Genomic DNA, 14118 nt, shown 5'->3' with positions numbered 1-14118 from the left:
AGAGCGGGAATAAAGGGATCCTACTCTGGTTGGCTGCCGGTTTCCTGTGGTGTTCCACAGGGGTCCGTGTTGGGGCCGCTTCTTTTTACATTGTACATCAACGATTTGGATTATGGAATAGATGGCTTTGTGGCTAAGTTTGCTGACGATACGAAGCTAGGTGGAGGGGCCGGTAGTGCTGAGGAAACGGAGAGTCTGCAGAGAGACTTGGATAGATTGGAAGAATGGGTAAAGAAGTGGCAAATGAAATACAATGTTGGAAAGTGTATGGTTATGCACTTTGGCAGAAGAAATAAACGGGCAGACTATTATTTAAATGGGGGAAGAATTCAAAGTTCTGAGATGCAACGGGACTTGGGAGTCCTCGTACAGGATACCCTTAAGGTTAACCTCCAGGTTGAGTCGGTAGTGAAGAAGGCAAATGAAATGTTGGCATTCATTTCTGGAGGAATAGAGTATTGGAGCAGGGATGTGATGTTGAGGCTCTATAAGGCGCTGGTGAGACCTCACTTGGAGTACTGTGGGCAGTTTTGGTCACCTTATTTAAGAAAGGATGTGCTGACGTTGGAGAGGGTACAGAGAAGATTCAATAGAATGATTCCGGGAATGAGAGGGTTAACATATGAGGAACGTTTGTCTGCTCTTGGACTGTATTCCTTGGAGTTTAGAAGAATGAGGGGAGACCTCATAGAAACATTTTGAATGTTGAAAGGCATGGATAGAGTGAGTGTGTCAAAGTTGTTTCCCATGATGGGGGGAGTCTAGTACGAGAGGGCATGTCTTAAGGATTGAAGGGCGCCCATTCAGAACAGAAATGCAAAGAAATTTTTTTAGTCAGAGGGTGGTGAATCTATGGAATTTGTTGCCATGGGCAGCAGTGGAGGCCAAGTCACTGGATGTATTTAAGGCAGAGGTTGATAGGTATCTGAGTATCCAGGGCATCAAAGGTTATGGTGAGAAGGCGAGGGAGTGGGACTAAATGGGAGAATGGATCAGCTCATGATAAAATGACGGAGCAGACTCGGTGGGCCGAATGGCTGACTTCTGCTCCTTTGTCTTATGGTCTATTCCATCTGGTATCCTCCAACCTGATGACATGAACATATATTTCTCAAATTTCCGGTAATGCCTCTCCCCACCTTCAACATTCCCCATCCTCTTTTCCTTCTCTCACCTTATCTCCTTGTCTGCCCACCGCCTCCCTCTAGTGCTCTTCCCCGATTTTCTTTCTATCCTGTCCTATCAGACTCTCCCTTTTTCAGCCATCTCTCAACCAATCAACTACACAGCTCTTTATTTCAACCACCCCCCCTCCAGGTTTCACCCATCACCTTGTGTTTTTCTCTCTCCTCTCCCCCACCTTTTAAATCTACTACTCAGCTTTTTTCCAAAGTCCAGCCTGAAACGTCAGCTGTACTCTTCCTGTCTGTCCTGCTGAGTTCTTCCAGCATTTTATGTGTGCTGCTCTGGATTTCCAGCATCTGCAGATTTTCTCTTGTTTGAAAATACTGATACATCTGTTTTTGATGGATTTCTAAAGTGTGCCTGCACTAAATCTTCTGTAATGTATAATCGAAACCCACAGTAATTTTCTGCCACCTCAAAAACGTAATCCACTAAAGAGGTCTAGGAGCATAGTGTGCCATTTACTGAATTTTATGCCCACAATTGCTTTCCTGGAAATGGTGAGCAGGAAGGAAGAGAATCAAGTATGCAGAAAGTGAACCACTTCCTGGAGATTGCTTTCATTTTTTGAAGAGAGTCACTGGGAGTGGATGGTAACCTGTGGGTTGGTGGGAATTCGGTGAAGAAGGTTAAGAAGAGTTTCAAAGAAAAACTAAACACCCTGAGAAACTAGTAGTCATTTTTATTTATTTCTATTTTACTCATGTTAAAAGTTGTTTATTGATTACAGCTCTGCCTTCAATACTATAATTCCAAGCAAGATCATTATCAGACTCTTAGATTAGATTATGAGGACACTCAGTCCTCGTTGTCACTTAGAAATGCATGCATTAAAAAATGATACAGTGTTCCTCCAGAATGATATCACGAGAAAACACAGGACAAACCCAGACTAAACTGCCAAAATCACATAATTATAACATATAGTTACAACAGTGCAAAGCAATGCCATAATTTGATAAAGAGCAGACCATGGGCACGGTTAAAAAAAAGTCTCAAAGTCCTAATAGGCTCATCATCTCATGCAGGCAGCAGAAGGGAGGAACTCTCCCCACCATGAACCTCCAAGCGCCGCCAACTTGCCGATGCAGCACCATTGGAAGCACCCGGCGTAGCGGACTCTGAGTCCGTCCGAAAACTGCGAGCCTCCGATCAGCCCCTCTGACACAGCCTCTCCGAGCACCATCCTCTGCCGAGCGCTTTGACCCCGCCCCGGCCGCCGAGCAACAAGCAAAGCCGAGGACTCAGGGCCTTCCCCTCCGGAGATTCCGGACCCCACAGTAGCAGCAGCAGCGAAGCAGGCATTTCAGAAGTTTCACCAGATGTTCCTCTGTGCTCTCACGTCCGTCTCCATCAAATCAGGATTGTGCACGGCACCCTACTTGACAAATAACAGACATCACCACCGGAGTGACTGCTGCGAGCTGCGTCGTGCCGCCATCTTGAGACCTCCCTCTGCAACTGCACCCTCGATTTCCTGACCAACAGAACACAATCAGTGGAGATCGGCAGCAACACCTCTGCCATGATTATTCTCAACACTGGTGCTCCACAGGACTGCGTCCTCAGCCCCCTGCTCTAACCACTGTACACTCAGGACTGCATGGCCACATTTTGCTCTATATAAGTTTACTGTAACTCAAATAATTATAAGCCTGAAAACAGGGAGATCGAGAGCTTAATAACATGATGTCAAGACAATAACCTTTCCCTCAATGCCAACAAAACAAAAGAGCTAGTCATTGACTTCAGGAAGGGGGTGGTGTACATGTTCCGAGGTTCAGAAGGTTAAGAGCTGCAAATTCCTACGAGTCAACATCAGCAGCAGCTTGTCCTTGTCCATCATGTTGATGCCACATTCAAGAAAGCTTACCAACACCTTTACCTCCTGAGCAAGCTAAAGACATTTGACATGTCCCTGTCGACACTTAGCAAGTTGTATTAATGTACCACAGAAAGCATCCTTTCTGCATGCATCATGGCTTGGTATGATAGCTCTTCTGCCTGCGAGAGTTGTGGACACAGCTCTGCCCATCATGGAAACCAGCTTCCCTTCTTTGGACTCTGTGTATATTTCTTGCTGCCTCAGTTAAGCAGCCAGAATAGTCAAATACCTCATCCACCTGAACATTTTTAATTCTCCCCTCTCCCACTGGGCAGAAAATACAAAAGCAAATACCACCAGGCTTGAGGACAGCTTCTATGAGACTATTGAATGGATCCCTAGCACAATAAGATGGATTCTTGACCTCACAATCTACCTTGTTATGATCTTGCACCTTCTTGTCAACCTGAACTGCTCTTTCTCTGTAGGTTACACTTTATTTCTGTTATTATTTTACCTTACACTACTCCAATGCCCTGCACAATGAATAGATGTGTATGAACAGTATGCAAGACAAGCTTTTCACTCTACCTTGGTACATGTGACAATAATAAACCAATTCCAATTAAAATTTATAGATTGAAATTTTCCAAAGATGACTTGCATGAGGTAAAGAGTAATTCAACTTCAGTCACCTCTTTGTAAAGAAAGCAGTGACAATTGGACTTATTTGGTTTGATGACCATGAATAATGGCTTAATCAAATGCTATATGTATAAATTGCTGGCCAGGTAAAAAGGGCCATAGTGGGCTAAATAATGACATTTTAGCAGTTAGCCATCAATACCAGCATCAGCAGGTTACAGTAGTTGCTAACTCAAGAGTATCAGAGCAGCCTTCAAGATGTTTGCCCTGGCCCCACAGGCTCATTTTGGATTATGCATCTGAAAACTGACACATCTGGAACAAACCCACCATTGAAGACTGCAGTGTGATTTAAGAACCCTTACTTGATGAGTATTTCAGGCTGCCTCCAGAGTTCAAGATTGCTATTTAACCTTGAAATGATAGCCACCTGAGCATGCAAGGTTGTTCTTAGGATCCTTTGTCTCTGTAACGCTGAGACATGCTAACAATGGAAATGATTGTTTGTTAAACTCAATGTTCTGAGTTCTCTTCCTTTAAAAGTGTTCATGGAACCATCTGAAGGACCATTAGCCTATGCAGTTGGGTGGATATCAGGATAATTCACTTCAGTTCAGACATCCTTTCAACAGAAAATGTACACATTAAAAAGGTGACACTCTGCCAGCTTCTGTAGTGTAAATGAAAATTAATCGATTAGGAATAAATATCGACCATTTTATGGACCAAAACTAATAAAGATTATAAAAGTGCTATTTTCTGATCACAGAAATGACAATTATCTTTGTGTGAGGTTTTAAAGGATTTAGAATTGTGTAAACTTGCATTAGTTAATGTATGTCCCAATAAGACATAGTACAATCTCAGGGGTAATCACTTTTGAACAAGCATTTTTTTCCAACCAGAAAAAGGTAGTAACTCATTAAGATGGCTATCACCTTTATCCTTAATGTCATTAGTAGTTCAATGAAAAATCATTTTTTTTTTTTTACTATTTGTTAATTTTTTAGCATCTGGATTTTGCCCTCATCCCTGATTGTCCTTGAATTTGCAAGACCATTTCTAAGGAGACCAGAGTGAGATATACAGTGGTGCTAGGAAGTTTCTATTTCTGCATAAATATGACCTAAAATGTAATCAGATCTTCATGCAAGCCCTAAAACTAGATAAAGAGCATCCAATTAAATATAGTATCTATAAAAAGTATTCATCCCCCTTGGAAGTTTTCATGTTTTATTGTTTTACAACAATGAATCACAGTGGATTTAATTTGACGAAGGGTCTTGGCCTGAAACGTCGACTGCATCTCTTCCTAGAGATGCTGCCTGGCCTGCTGCGTTCACCAGCAACTTTTATGTGTGTTGCTTGAATTTCCAGCATCTGCAGAATTCCTGTTGTTTGCGGATTTAATTTGGCTTTTTTTTTGACACTGATAAACAGAAAAAAAGCTCTGTTGTGTCAAAATGAAAACAGATCTCTATAAAGTGATCTAAATTAATTACCAATATACAATGCAAAATAATTGATGCATAAGTATTTACCCCCTTCAAGTCAGTATTTAGTAGATGCACCTTTGGCAGCAATTACAGCCTTTAGTCTGTGTGGATAAGTCTCTATCAACTTTGCATATCTGAACACTACAGATTGCATATGGATCATGAGTCCAGCCACAGATTCTCAATTGGATTGAGGTTTGGACTCTGACTTGGCCATTCCTGGACATTAACTTTGCAGTTTTTAATCTATTTCTGTATAGCATTGGCTTTATGCTTGGGGTCATTATCTTGCTTGAAAACATCTTCTCCCACATTGCAGTTCTCTTGCAGACTCCATCAGGTTTTCCTCCAGGATTTCCCTATATCTTGTTGCATTCATTTTATCCTCTACCTTCACAAGCCTTCCTGGTCTACTGCAGTGAAGCATCCCCACAGCATGATGCAGCTACTACCATGCTTCACGGTAGGGATGGTGTGTTTTTGACGATGTGCGATCTTTGATTTACGCCAGTGCGTTTAGTCCGATGGCCAAATAGCTCGATTTTTGTTTCATCAGATCATAGAACCTTCTTCCAGCTGACTTCAGAGTCTCCCACATGCCTCTGGCAAACTCTAGCTGAGATTTCATGTGAGTTTTTTTCAACAGTGGCTTTTTCTTTGCTACTCTCCTATAAAGTTGTGACTGGTGAAGCACCCAGGCAACAGCTGTATGCATAGTTTCTCCTATCTCAGTCACTGAAGCTTGTAACTCCTCCAGAGTTGTCATAGGTCTCTTGATGGCTTTCCTCACTAGTCCCCTTCCTGCACAGTCTCTCAGTTTTTGAGGACGGCCTGCTCTAGGCAGATTTACAGCTGTACCATATTCTTTCCATTTCTTGATGATTGACTTAACTGTACATCAAGGATATTCAGTGACTTGGAAATTTTCTTGTATCCATCTCCTGACTGTGCTTTTCAATACCCTTATCACTGCGTTGTTTGGAGTGTTCTTTTGTCTTCATGGTGTAGTTTTTGCCAGCAGTTGGACCTTCCAGGTACAGGTGTATTTTTACTACAATCAATTGAAACACCTTGATTACACACAGGTCTCCAAAAACAGATATTCATTTCACTAATTGTGTGACTTCTAAAACCAATTGGCTGCAGCAGTAATGATCTGGTGTGTCATATTAAAGGGGTGTGGGTGGAGTACTTATACAATCAATTATTTTGTGTTTTACATTTGTAATTAATTTAGATCACTTTGTAGAGATCTGCTTCCGCTTTGACACGAAAGAGTCTTTTTCTGTTGATCAGTATCAAGAAAGCCAAATTAAATCCACTGTGATTCAATGTTGTAAAACAATAAAACATGAAAATTTCCGGGGGAGGGGGAGGTGAATACTTTTATAGGCATTGTAAATAACCAAAAAAATTATACTTGTTCATTTATTTTTTGAGAAAAATGATAAAAGGTAGTGTAGATTTTAGACCTTGTAAAATCTGATTAGACTAAACTGTATTATTTGTTTTGAGCAACACACATAAAAGTTGCTGGTGAACGCAGCAGGCCAGGCAGCATCTCTAGGAAGAGGTACAGTCGACGTTTCAGGCCGAGACCCTTCGTCAGGACTAACTGAAAGAAGAGCTAGTAAGAGATTTGAAAGTTGGAGGGGGAGGGGGAGATTCAAAATGATAGGAGAAGACAGGAGGGGGAGGGTTGGAGCCAAGAGCTGGACAGTTGATTGGCAAAAGGGATATGAGAGGATCATGGGACAGGAGGCCTAGGGAGAAAGAACAGGGGGAGGGGGGGAAGCCCAGAGGATGGGCAAGGGTTATAGTGAGAGGGACAGAGGGAGAAAAGAGAGAGAGAGAGAGAAGAAGAATGTGTGCATATAAATAAATAAATAACGGATGGGGTACGAGGGGGAGGTGGGGCATTGGCAGAAGTTAGAGAAGTCAATGTTCATGCCATCAGGTTGGAGGCTACCCAGATGGAATATAAGGTGTTGTTCCTCCAACCTGAGTGTGGCTTCATCTTTACAGTAGAGAAGGCCGTGTATAGACATATCAGAATGGGAATGGGATGTGGAATTAAAATGTGTGGCCACTGGGAGATCCTGCTTTCTCTGGCGGACAGAGCGTAGGTGTTCAGCGAAATGATCTCCCAGTCTGCGTCAGGTCTCGCCAATATATAGAAGGCCGCATCAGGAGCACTGGATGCAGTATATCACCCCAGCCGACTCACAGGTGAAGTGTCACCTCACCTGGAAGGACTGTCTGGGGCCCTGAATGGTAGTGAGGGAGGAAGTGTAAGGGCATGTGTAGCACTTGTTCCGCTTACATGGATAAGTGCCAGGAGGGAGATCAGTGGGGAGGGATGGGGGGGACGAATGAACAAGAGAGTTGTGTAGGGAGCGATCCCTGCGGAAAACGGGGGGAGGGGGGAAGGGAAAGATGTGCTTAGTGGTGGGATCCCGTTGGAGGTGGCGGAATTTATGGAGAATAATATGTTGGACCCGGAGGCTGGTGGGGTGGTAGGTGAGGACAAGGGGAACCCTATTCCTAGTGGGATGGCGGGAGGATGCAGTGAGAGCAAAATTTATATGCCCCCCCCGTACCCCATCCATTATTTATTTATTTATTTATTTATAACTCCCTTGTCCATTCATTCCCCCCATCTCTCCCCACCAATCTCCCTCCTCGCACTTATCCTTGTAAGCGGAACAAGTGCTACACATGCCCTTACACTTCCTCCCTCACTATCATTCAGGGCCCCAAACAGTCCTTCCAGGTGAGGTGACACTTCACCTGTGAGTCGGCTGGGGTGAAATACTGCGTCCGGTGTTCCCGATGCGGCCTTTTATATATTGGCGAGACCCAACACAGACTGGGAGACCGTTTCGCTGAACATCTACGCTCTGTCCGCCAGAGAAAGCAGGATCTCCCAGTGGCCACACATTTTAATTCCACATCCCATTCCCATTCTGTCTATCCACAGCCCCTCCCCCTGTTCTTTCTCCCTGGGCCTCCTGTCCCATGATCCTCTCATATCCCTTTTGCCGATCAACTGTCCAACTCTTGGCTCCATCCCTCCCCCTCCTGTCTTCTCCTATCATTTTGGACCTCCCTCTCCCCCTGCCACTTTCAAATCTCTTACTAGCTCTTCTTTCAGTTTGCCCTGACGAAGGGTCTCGGCCTGAAATGTCGACTGTACCTCTTCCTAGAGATGCTGCCTGGCCTGCTGCGTTCACCAGCAACTTTTATGTGTGTTGCTTGAAATTCCAGCATCTGCAGATTTCCTCGTGTTTGCGTTATTTGTTTTGATAAGTTTCTTTTGCCAGATACATTGCTTGGTGTAGAATTCATCTGTCCAAGTTGGGATCTAGCCCAAGTGGGTCTAATAGATTTAAGATGGGAGTGCTATGATTAATTTCAAAATTGGGAGATGGTATTTCCATTGTTCTGTGGTTTCCACTGCTCCCACATCAAACAAAGGAACCAGACTGTGTTGCTGCAGAACCAAGGTGGGAAGATGGAACTAAACTTCAAATCAGCCATGATAAGTTTGAAAGGCTGAATAAAAGGCTTACCATCCTTCCAATTCAGCTCCCCCCCCCCCCACCTTCTGACAGCCATCGGTATTTTCCGCTACCCAGCCATATGAAAATACTAACTGTTGCCTGGATAAAGCTAGTTGGACAGATGCTGGTTAACAGGTGGTGCTGATGGAAGCTGAATAGGAATCAAGAGGCCAGGAAGTAGATGAAAAATTTACTTTAATTCTCTTGTATTTCTTTCTAGGTCGCTGGAGTAACTCCTACAAACTACCTTACAATTGGATTGGGACAGGCCATGTGGTGTATCATGGAGCTTTCTACTACAACAGAGCCTTCACACGTAACATCATCAAATATGACCTGAGGCAAAGATACGTGGCAGCCTGGAGCCTGGTGCATGACGTGGTGTATGATGAGGCCACTCCCTGGAGGTGGAAGGGCCACTCTAATATAGACTTTGCCATTGATGAAAATGGTCTTTGGATTATCTACCCAGCCATCGATGATGTGGGCTCCTTGCAAGAAGTCATCATCATCAGCAGGCTCAACACTGTTGACTTGTCCATCCAGAAGGAGACCACCTGGAGGACTGGCCTGAGGAAGAACTTTTATGGAAACTGCTTTATAGTTTGCGGTGTGCTGTATGCAGTGGACAGCTACAACAAGAAGCATGCTAACATTTCATATGCCTTTGACACTCACACAAACACCCAGATCAATCCAAGGCTGCCATTTATCAACGAGTATTCATACACCACTCAAATTGACTATAACCCCAAAGAGCGCATCCTGTATGCATGGGACAAAGGCCATCAGGTCACGTATGGTATCACATTCGCTTATTAGAATGAAAAACCCATAGACACTTGATGAGCTTCCAGCACTTGGCTTTATAAAAGAAATATAAGGGGATTGATGTTCTTATATTAATTAACAGATTGTAGATCAATCTGTTTTGTGATAATGTAATCAAAGTAACCTGCTTTAAGAGGGACAGAAATACAGACACACAAATGGCCTTCTTTTATCCTGTGCTTTATACAATAATTGCACACCTTTCATGTCATGACCAAGAGAAACAAGATGCCTACCAGTCTTCCTTGCCGTGTTTCAAATGGATCATTCCTCCTGCTCAAATTTGGCATACTTTCTGACTGACAAAATTGCATGTTCCTCTGGCATTGGTCACTTTGCAGTGAAGAAACCAGCCTCTCTGCCCCTGTCTCTGCACTTTGAACAGATCTTCATGCTACCTTTGGGAATAATCACAGGGATGATTCAGTTCCACAGGTCCAATTATGTTTTATAATTTCTAAATCGTGAAACAGCTGCTTTAAGCATCTTACCCTCATGCCTTGATAGATGGCATAACAACAAATAATATAAGGTTTCACTGTCTTCTCAAGGACAAATAGCTGATCACTATATCCAAGCATTCTGTATTGTAGATTATCTCCTCCATGACTGAAAGGTATGAATTATTGAAGTATGTGTTGCACCTTACATTCACCAATTAGAAATGGCTGCTTCCTGTGGTGTTTAATATTAGTGATCATGTGCTTTATAATTCACAAGTAAAATTTTCCAACATTTAGTTTTTGCAAATAAATTGGATAACAAGCTGATCTTACACTTTCTGGGTGGGAATATTTAGTTATTTAGTGTAGACCAGTGAAAATAAAAACTGTAGATTGCTAGTGTCTGAAACTGTCAGCAATACAATGTAATACTTGCAGTTAATGATGCCAGTATTAACCATCTTGGAGATGTGGAATCTTAAACCACTTTGGAAAGAAAATAATGGCATGTTGTTCAGGTGCTTCTTTACAACATGCCCTGCAGGTTATGACATTTATATTGAATGACTGATTCAAAGCAGACTGTTTGGTTTGCTTGGAACATCAGCAACCTGGAGCAACTAGAATTTGATATAATTAATGCTGCTGACATCCATTAGACTTCCCATTTAGGGCTAAATTTGTGTGTTCACCAAGGTGATGGACCACCGCGTCTTTCTACTTTCTATCCTGAGGGTGAGGACAGGACTTTCCAAAGCCAAACATAAAATAAATAGAAATTTGCACTCTAATTCCCTCTTGGTTTTCAATGATAAAAAGGAAAAAACAATCCCGTCAGGCATTCTTACTGAGTTTCAAAATGTTTATGCCTTCTTAAAGTTGGCGTGTGTCTTTGCCAACAAAACCCACATGCTCCTTTTACATCAGTTGCCTTGCACAGAAGAACCTAACCTCAGTATAAGACCTCCCCTTGTCACAGTGCCATAACGCTAAACTTGTGGGCTCCCACAGTAAGAAACTCAATTCAGGATTAAAATAAATTAATAATTAGATCATTTTCTGTGGTTCTACTTGGCAATTGGTTGGGATTTTCCTGAAATTATGTAGGAAACTTTGTCAAGGCAGAAGTTTCCAAGCCTTTTACTGAAGACATGGGTTTGGGAGGGAGGGCAGGAACTAGACTGAACTCAGGTCCTGGAGCCATGAGAACAAGCCAGCAGCCAGTTTCCCACCCCTGTCTCCATTCTGCACTGGTGGGACATTTCCCAGCAACACACATACACAGGCAAGGCACATCATAGCTCCCCGTAAGTATTGGTTATTCTATTTGCTTTTGGAAAGAGGTTATTGTCGATATAACCACTAAATACCTCTAAAAGGGACTGCACTGACATATGGAACTTGTGGCACTGTTAAGCTCCAAAATCTTCAACAACAGATAAGATCTATCTTGCTTTGTAAGATCAGGATGAATTGGACATACAGACTTATGAAGAGGTTTTGTGGGAGAAGTGGGGAAGGGGTGTACTAACTTCTTACTCTTCTCACCTTTTTACAGAGGTACATAATGTCATAAGGAACATATTTTTGGGGTATATAATATCTTGGTAAAAATAAACGAATACCGTCTTTGTTAGCAGTATGCATCACAATGTAACTACAGATAAACAGAAGTGTTTTATTGGTTATTGAATATTGAAATTCTATGACTCTTTAACGTAATAGTTGTGAGCTAATTAGAATGTGCTATGGGAATTTTAAAAATTGACAAAATGTTAATGAAATTTTAAATAATCCCATTATGATTAAATCAGGTTTCTGCTTGACACATGGAATGAATCAATGATTGCTTTAAGATATAAATTGAACAAAATATTTCACTCAGATAAAATGAACTCATCATAATAATAGATTGTTAAATCATCCTTAGTGACAGGTCAGGTACCACAGGATTGGAGGATAGCTTATGTTGTGCTGTTTAAAAAAGTTTCTAAAAATAAACCAGGAAATTATAAGCCGGTGAGCCTAACATCAGTAGTGGGAAAGTCATTGGAAGGTATTCTAAGGGACTGGATATGAGTATTTGGATAGACGTGGACTGATTAAGGATAGACAGCGTAGTTTTATGCATGGTAGATCATGTCTAACCAATCTTATAGAGTTTTTGAGGAAGTTACCAGGAAGGTTGTTGATGGCAAGGCAGTTGGATGTTGTCTACATAGACTTTAGCAAGATATTTGACAAGATCCTACATAGTGGGCTGGTCAAAAAGGTTCAGTCGCTTGGCATTCAAGATGAGGTAGTAAATTGGATTAGACATTGGCTTTGTGAGAGAAGCAAGAGAGTGGTAGTAGATGGTTGGCTCTCTGACTGGAAGCCTATGACTAGTGGAGTGCTGCAGGGATTGGTACTGGGCCCATTGTTGTTTGTCATCTACATGTGGTCAACTGGGTCAGCAAATTTGCAGATGGCACTAAGATTGGGGGTGTAGTGGACACAAGGAAGACTATCAGAGCTTGCAGTGGAATCTGGACTGTTTGGACAAATGGGCTGAAAAATAGCAGATGGAAGTTAATACAGACAAATGTGAGGTGATTGACTTTGGTAGGACCAATCAGGGTAAGTCTTACACAGTAGGACATAACTCATTGAAAGTGGCAGCACAGGTAGATAGGATTGTAAAGAAAGCTTTTGGCACATTGGCCTTCCTAAATCAAAGTATTGAGTACAGGAGATGGGGTGTTACATTGAAGTTGTATAGGACATTGGTGAGGCCTAATGTGGAGTATTGTATGCAGTTTTGGTCATCCACCACTTATAGGAAAGATGTAAATAAGGTTGAAAGAGTACAGAGAAAATTTATAAGGATGTTGCCAGGACTGGAGAATCTGAGTGAAGGAAAGATTGAATAGGTTAGGACTATATTCCTTGGAACATAGAAGATTGAGGGGAGATTTGATAGAGGTGTTCAAAATTATGATGGGTATAGATAGGGCAAATGCAAACAGGCTTTTTCCACAGAGGTTGGGTGGGATTATAACCAGAGGTCATCGGTTAAGGGTGAAAGGAGAAAAGTTTAAGGAGAACATGAGGGGAAACTTGTTCACTCAGAGAGTTGTGTGAGTGTAGACTGCGCTGCCAGTGCAAGTGGCGCATGCAAGCTCCACTTCAACATTTATGAGAAGTTTGGATAGGTATATGGATGGGAGGGGTATGAAGGGCTACAGTCCCGGTGCAGATCGATGGGAGTAGGCAGTTTAAATGGTTTGGCATGGATTAGGCCTGTATCTGTGCTGTACATCTCTATGACTCTAAGGGGACAGCTTACCATCACCTTCTCAAGAGCAAGGGTTGGGTACTGAACACTAGAAATGACAATTTTGTCCACATTCTGTAAATGAATAAACCAGGAAAAGTTTTGTGATCAATGTAAATATTTCTTCATGAAATTCCAAAGGGAGTGGTATAGAACCATAGAACATTACAGCACAGAAACAGGCCTTTTGGCCCTTCTTGGCTGTGCCGAACCATTTTTCTGCCTAGTCCCACTGACCCGCACCTGGACCATATCCCTCCATCCATGTACCAGTCCAAGTTTTTCTTAAGTGTTAAAAGTGAGCCCGCATTTACCACTTTATCTGGCAGTTCATTCCACACTCTCACCACTCTCTGTGTAAAGAAACCCCCCTTGTTGTTCCCTTTAAACTTCTCCCACCTCACCCTTAACCCATGTCCTCTGGTTTTTTTTCTCCCCTTGCCTCAGTGGAAGAAATCCTGCTTGCATTCACTCTATCTATACCCATCATAATTTTATATACCTCTATCAAATCTCCCCTCATTCTTCTACACTCCAGGGAATAAAGTGCTAACCTATTCAACCTTTCTCTGTAACTCAGTTTCTCAAGTCCCGGCAACATTCTTGTAAACCTTATCTGCACTCTTCCAACCTTATTAATATCCTTCCTGTAATTAGGTGACCAAAACTGTACACAATACTCCAAATTCAGCCTCACCAATGCCTTATACAACCTCACCATAACATTCCAACTCTTATACTTAATACTTGGATTTATAAAGGCCAATGTACCAAAAGCTCTCGTTATGACCCTATCTACCTGTGACGCCACTTT

At 42.4% G+C, this 14118-nt stretch overlaps 1 protein-coding gene across 2 annotated transcripts in view; it reads left to right on the top strand.

Moving 5' to 3' along the window:
- LOC140206123 (olfactomedin-like protein 2B) overlaps positions 1 to 12799 on the top strand; it is a 76882-nt gene extending 64083 nt beyond the window's left edge. For both annotated transcript variants that reach the window (XM_072274315.1, XM_072274314.1), the window contains one exon: positions 8935 to 12799. In XM_072274315.1, coding sequence (XP_072130416.1) covers positions 8935 to 9536 — 602 coding nt within the window. In that variant the 3' untranslated portion in view covers positions 9537 to 12799. The remainder of the gene's footprint in view (positions 1 to 8934) is intronic.
- The last annotated feature ends 1319 nt before the right edge of the window (positions 12800 to 14118 follow it).

This window comes from Mobula birostris, chromosome 12, assembly GCF_030028105.1.
Source record: "Mobula birostris isolate sMobBir1 chromosome 12, sMobBir1.hap1, whole genome shotgun sequence".
NCBI lineage: Eukaryota > Metazoa > Chordata > Chondrichthyes > Myliobatiformes > Myliobatidae > Mobula > Mobula birostris.
The sequence above is the reverse complement of the archived record's forward strand: the minus strand, read 5'-3'. Positions and strand labels throughout refer to the sequence as shown.